A 6565-nucleotide genomic window follows, 5' to 3' on the forward strand; every position below is an offset into this window, starting at 1 on the left:
TTACTTTTATCCTGGAGTTGGTCTTTAAATAACATAATTGTGGAGGAATCAAAATCAAGTTTGCTCAAAAATAAAACTGTATTAGGGCTAAAATGGGGCTGAAAACATCAACGTATAATAATAATAATAATATTAACGTGACATGGCCACAGTGAGGGTAGCTGGCTCAGTCAGTCTAGATGCCTATCCCCCAAAACGCGTTGGCTGTATCTGATGCTATTGTTCAGTAAGTATTTTAAATGAATTTCCAAGCATCAAATGCCTCTAACCACATATCCATAATCTGTCAAAATCTTTCCCTCCCATCCCTCCCTTTCACCCCACTGTAACCTATCCTCCAAGGAGGACGTCCCCGTATTTGGATCCACACCATAGCCAATTCTCACTCTGTCCTATCGTTGAGGCATTGGTCTTGTCTATACAGAATGGGTGGGGAAAGACAGACCAATTCTTGTAGAATTCAGGAGCCATTCAGTCCTGTCTAGGAGCCAGCAGTGACTTCTAAATATCCGGGAGAAATGTTCTTTCATTAAGGACAACAGTAAAGTTACCCATTGGACAAAAGCCGGCTTGGATTATAATGTAATGTTTAGTTTAGTAAACCCGTCCAGGATCCGAGATGCAGCTTTCTAAAATCACTGCATGAACTGTTACCTTTATCACTGTTTATGAACTAATCTTTGGCAGAAAGCACTGAAGGAGAAACCAAAATGAAGAAGGAGCCTTCCTAAATTGGACCCCAAAGGAATTTCTGCATCCCAGCTGCAGTACTGGGCACTTCTAGACACGTTGGCGACCTGACTCCGGTGATTTGTACTGTCCACAATACTTTACATTTGCCGCTGTCTCTGGAAAAGTTCTGGGAGGTCCCACATCTTGTTCTAGATCGGAACTCGGCGCTGGATCTGGATCGAGCGATCTTCCACTTTTTCCACGGCGGTTTCCTCATTGATGGCGTCCTTTTTCAGAATCCGCCATTGGATTGATTTTTCCACCAGTTCTGCGACCAGGTTAAATACCATCGCCAGCCAGGCCAGGCCAAATATAATCCACAGCGCGGCTAAACTTCTGTATATTGATATGTAGTGTTTACTGGGGTCCTTTCCTGCCAACATAAATAAAGCAATAAATTTGACATTGTGGATACAACAAGATCCTGTATTGGTGCAATGGAACAAGACTTCAATGGTCGCTGTTCATAAGGTTTATAATGACACTGTCCGTTCTCACAAAGTGAGGTTGTAGGTTGATGTCTCTAAAGCTGCATCTGTGGAACAAGCCTCAGCCTACATACCTGTATGTAGCCTGATTTTTCTTCCAGAGCACACCAGATGCCATGATAACTATGATGCTTAGAATGAGGATGGGGCTGCTGTTATGAAATCAGCCCTCTGTCCTGCCCCCTCCTACCTATCACACCTCATTATTGGAGCTTTAATGTGATGTACGGCTTCATTGACTTAGAGGGAAGGTGTAGCATTCCTACAGTGAGATTTGGTTTGTATTCTGGTGCATCTGGATTCCTCGGGAAGCAAATAAAAGGTATCTATAGGTGATTGGCTCTCATGGCGGCTGTCACTCTACCATCTTTATGTTCCACTACACCTTGGGTAGATTATTATTTTAAAAAACATTGTTACATGTAGCATCTCATTACAAGCAGAATGTTCTATGTGTGTAGGACTTGTCCACCACAAAAGTTCTGTATTCATGGGTGGCATCATGTGTGTACAGCGGAGTCAGGTTCTGAAGTCAAATTAAATATGTTTTTTAGGTTGAATCAATTGGGATGCCTCTCTGTGTGTTCCAACTACATTCCCAATGACATATAGAGAGGAATAGGAGCTGCTGTAATGCAGCAAAATTGTATTTACTGTATTTACAAAAAACACAACTCAATGCATGGCTAAGGCAACAATGAATACAAAAGAACCATGGCACCACGCAACCCATTTGAAAATTCAAAAGCTGTGTTCCAGATTCTTCAACTACTTCACAAATCAGAAGCAGAACACAAATACCCTTGTGCTATTTCTGTCATACATTATATAGCCAAATGTTTGTTGACAACTGACTATCACACCTATATGAGCTAGTTGGAGATCCCATTCCAACTCCAACTCTAATAGCCATTAATATGGAGTTGGTCCATCTTTGTGGCTATAACAACTTCCACACTTCTGGGAAGTCTTCTCACAAGGTTTTGGACTGTGCCTGTGGGAATGTGTGCCCATTTGCCAAAAACAAAGTATGTGTTAAGACCTGGCTCGCTATTTGTTCCAATTCATGCCAAAGGTGTTCATTATGGTTGAGGTCACAGCTTTGTGCAGGCTACTTGAGTTCCTTCACATCAAACTGGTCAAGCCATGTCTTTATAGACCTGGCTTTGTGCACGGGGGTAAAGTCATGCAGGAACAGAAGTGAGCCTTCCCCAAACTATTTCCACAAGGTAGAAAATTAAATAGTCTAAAGTGTTTTTGTATGCTGTAGCATTAACAGCACCCTTCACTGGAAACACCTAAACTAAATCATTTCAAGGGAGGTCCGCATACCTTTGGCCATACAGTGTAGGTGTGTATATGTACACTTCCATTAACACCAGTCTTAGGAGAGGTGAAGAATACATGGTACCCGTTAGTAACTTAGGTCATCTGTTGTTTAAAAGACAAAGGACGTTATTGGTGGAAGATGGCTGACAAGGAGAAAAGCACTGGCAGATGTTCTCCAGTACCTGGGCTCCAGGAACGTTCTTGAGATACCCAATGAAAAATGATGACCAATTAGACTTTTTCTCAAGAAAAGAGAGACAAGTGGGGAACTCAGTTACACGTAATATTCTCTTATACAGTACAGCGTAAAGAACATATCATTACCTAATACATAATCACCAAATCCAATGGTGCTGAGTGTAATAAAAGCGAAGTAGAATCCCTCACCGTAGCTCCAGCCCTCTACATAGCTGAAGATCATCGGAGGGAAGACGAGGAAGAAAAGGGAGCCGGTAATAAGGAAGAGACCCATTATCATCACCTTCATCACCTGGAAGAACACAAAAGATTCATCACTGACCCTGTTCTCACCATTGATACAGTGTGTGTCGTAGACTGCGTAGGCATCCTGTGTTGCCAAGTGATAAAACTCCAACAGGAGCGCCTGTAGTATACATAATGAGTACATTACCCAAATCCGATGCCCCAAAAAACCTTCAAAGCAAAGTACCATAGTGCCATATTAGCAAGGATGGGCCATGCTGCAGTAGAGAAAGCAGATCTATTATACACAATATGGCCAAAGGTTTGTGGACATCTGACCATCACACCTATAGTGTTTTGGACATTCATTCCAAAACCATGGCCAATAATATAAAGTTGGCCCCATCTCCGGCTATAACAGCCTACACTCTTCTGGGAAGTCTGATATTTTTTTGCCTATTGAGCAAACAGAGCAGCTTTTGAGTTATGTACTGGTGCTGGACAAGAAGACCTGGCTGACAATAGGCATTTTCACTTCATTCCAAAGGTGTTGATTATGGTTGAGGTCAGGGCTCTGTGAAGGACACTCAAGTTCTTCCACACCAGACTGGTCAAACCATGTATTTATGGAATTGGGTTGGACACCCCATTCTGAAACCATGTCCATCAACATGGAGTTGGCCACCGTATTGGTTCTATGAGAAGACCTGCCTCACAATAAGCAATCCAATTCATCCCAAAGGTGTTCAGTAGGGCTGAGGTCAGGGCTCTGTGAAGGACACTCATGTTCCTCCACACCAGACTGGTCAAACCATGTATTTATGGAACTGGGTTGGATATCCCATTCTGAAAACATGTCCACCAACATGGAGTTGGCCACCGTATTGGTTCTAACAGCCTCCACTATTTTGGGAAGGCTTTCACTAGATTTTGGAGGGTGTCTGTAGCAATTTCTGGCCATTTGTGAGGTTAGGTAATGATGTTGGATGAGACCTGCCTTACAATAAGCAATCCAATTCATCCCAAAGGTGTTCAGTATGGCTGAGGTCAGGGCTCTGTGAAGGACACTCATGTTCCTCCACACCAGACTGGTCAAACCATGTCTTTATGGAGCTGGCTTTGCACACAGGAGAAGTCATGCTGGAACAAAAAAGGGGCTTTACCAAACTGTTACCATAAGAAACACACAATTGTCTAAAATGTCTTTGTATATTATACTGTAGCATTAACCCTTTAATGGAAACACCTGAACTTAATCATGTCTAGGGGTGTTCACTTAGTTTTGGCCACATGGTGTACTGAAATTATGTCATCTGGCCAATCTAACATGTCTGAGTCCATGTCTCTTGCATGATATGAAGTTACAGGTGGGAGATGGTCATCAAAATGATGGCCTCCCAGTCACTGGTTCTGTGTCTCTTTCCTCATCCTCTGTGTGATACAAACAATCTTGGAGGGCACGGGGGTGGGGCAGATGAGTAGAAGTCTATGTCCAAAACTTCTCCCAGAGTGTAAAAAGAAGTATTTACATGAATATGTTTTTAAGGGTACTGCTCATCTGCCTGCCCCATTAATTGCCCCATTAAGGATATTTCCTCTCACTTTCTGTTGTGATACCCGTCATCTAGACAGAAAGTGAGGGGAACCCTCCCTGATGGGGACACATGCAGCAACAAAAATTGATGACACTTGCATTTCATGCTTTATTATTCTGAACAACATGCACATGGAGGTCCCTGCCTAGTAAAGACATTTAAGGCCATGTTCAGGTGGTACTATGGATGCACTGATACCGATTCTAGTACTTGTACTCGCTCAAATGGTCCGATATTTACCACAATATCAGAACTTCCGGTCAGAGGGAGATTTCCTCTGACCGGCAGTGCTGCGAGGGAACATGGACCTGGCTTCCTGGCCAATCAATAAGCCAGGCAGAGGGTAATGACTCGCCCCCCGGCCTCCTGATTGGCCGGGAAGCTGCCTTTATGCCGTTGGGCCAGCTTGATGCTGATTGACCGGGAAGCCGGCTTCCCAGCCAATCAGCATGGAGCCGGCCAAACATCATGAAGCCAGCTTCCTCGCCAATCAGGAAGGTGGGCAGCGGTTAATGACCCGCCTCCCTGATTGCCCAGGAAGCAGGCTGCATGCTGATTGGCTGGAATGCCGGCTTCCCGGCCAATCAGTATGGAGATGGCCAAAGAGCATGGAGCGGGTTTCCCGGCCAATCAGAAAGCCGGTGGCGAGTCATTACCCGCCACCCCGCTCTTGATTGGCCAGGAAGCCGGCTCCATGTTCCCTCGCGACACTGGTGGGAAGCAGGCTTGATGCTGACTGGTGGGAAGCAGGCTTGATGCTGACTGGTGGGAAGCCGGCTTCCTGGCTTATCAGTATCGAGCTGGCCAAACAGTAATGACACGCCGCCCGGCTTCCTGATTGCCCAGGAAGCTGGCTCCATGCTAGCGGAAGTACCGGTATCTGTGCATCCCTAGGTGGAACCCCAGGAGGTTGCCAGACGGGGCTTCTATGTGCATGTGTGGCAGCGCACTTTATTTAAATGTTATATAAATGTAAAATTTTCCATTGTTATACCCCAGATTCTTGGGGCTCCTGCGCACACCGGCCCAGCGCCACCAGATGGCTGTTCAGTCCTCTCCCGATCATATTCAGAAAGGCCACATTGAGCGGAATACCAAACAAAGCGTAGAAGACACAAAAGACTTGGCCGGACATGGTGCTCGGGTACAGATTCCCATAACCTGCAGAGGAGAAGGAAATATCAGCTACAATGTACAAACATATCATACATGAGATACACCCGGGGTGTGTGGTGCCGCCCTCACATACTGCATCCACCCTCCGGTCAATATCAAATACCCCAATTATCCGGCTATAATGGGATCCTTCCATTAGATCCGAAGTGTCCTTGATTAGAAAATTAAAAATAACTTAAAGTGGACCCAGCCTGCAATATATATTACCTCTCGCAGAGATCACAGCACTCCCCCTGACAATGCCTTCACCTGCTTTCCTCTCCAGAAGGATAGCTCCATCTTCATATAGGCATCATCCAGGGTCACACATCTATGTCCTGGACTGAGATGCTGGATCAGGGATCACAGTACTCCCCCTGACCAAACCTTCATCGGCTTTTCCCTCCACAAGGATAGAGACATCTTTATTCAGGTATAACCCAGGGTCACATTCCTGGTCTGCTCAGAGATAACACAGTCATGTAAATCCTGGTAACTGTGCAGTTCCTGGCTGATTAATTGGAGGGGGGGGGGGGTGGACTGAGGTGAGAGGCTTCAACAGATCTGTGTCAGACATTTGTGAACCCAGCCAAGTTATAAGTTGGCATCTCAATCCAAGAAGTAGGTGGTGACCCTGGATGATTCCTGAACAAGATCTCGTTCTCCTTCTGGACAGAAAAGCAGATAAAGGCATTGTCAGGAATATTGTGATCTTGGTGAGAGGTAATAAATAGCTGGAAGTGTTACACTGACACATTACTCCGCATTCTGCTCATGAAAATTATATTTGATGGCAGGTCTGCTTCAACTCATTTCCAGTATATTTGCAGCAATAACCTTTTT

The 6565-nt window shown here is 44.9% G+C and overlaps 1 protein-coding gene across 1 annotated transcript in view; it reads right to left on the bottom strand.

The window, feature by feature from the left end:
• Positions 1–881: 881 nt before the first annotated feature.
• LOC108789275 (potassium channel subfamily K member 16-like) overlaps positions 882–6565 on the bottom strand; it is a 12573-nt gene continuing 6889 nt past the window's right edge. Inside the window, exons 3-5 of the mRNA XM_018559244.1 lie at positions 5562–5728; positions 2874–3039; positions 882–1105 (exon numbers count right to left, since the gene is read on the bottom strand). Of these exons, the coding sequence (XP_018414746.1) occupies positions 882–1105; positions 2874–3039; positions 5562–5728 (557 nt within the window). The remainder of the gene's footprint in view (positions 1106–2873; positions 3040–5561; positions 5729–6565) is intronic.

This window comes from Nanorana parkeri, unplaced genomic scaffold, assembly GCF_000935625.1.
Source record: "Nanorana parkeri isolate BGI_ZX_2015 unplaced genomic scaffold, ASM93562v1 scaffold385, whole genome shotgun sequence".
NCBI lineage: Eukaryota > Metazoa > Chordata > Amphibia > Anura > Dicroglossidae > Nanorana > Nanorana parkeri.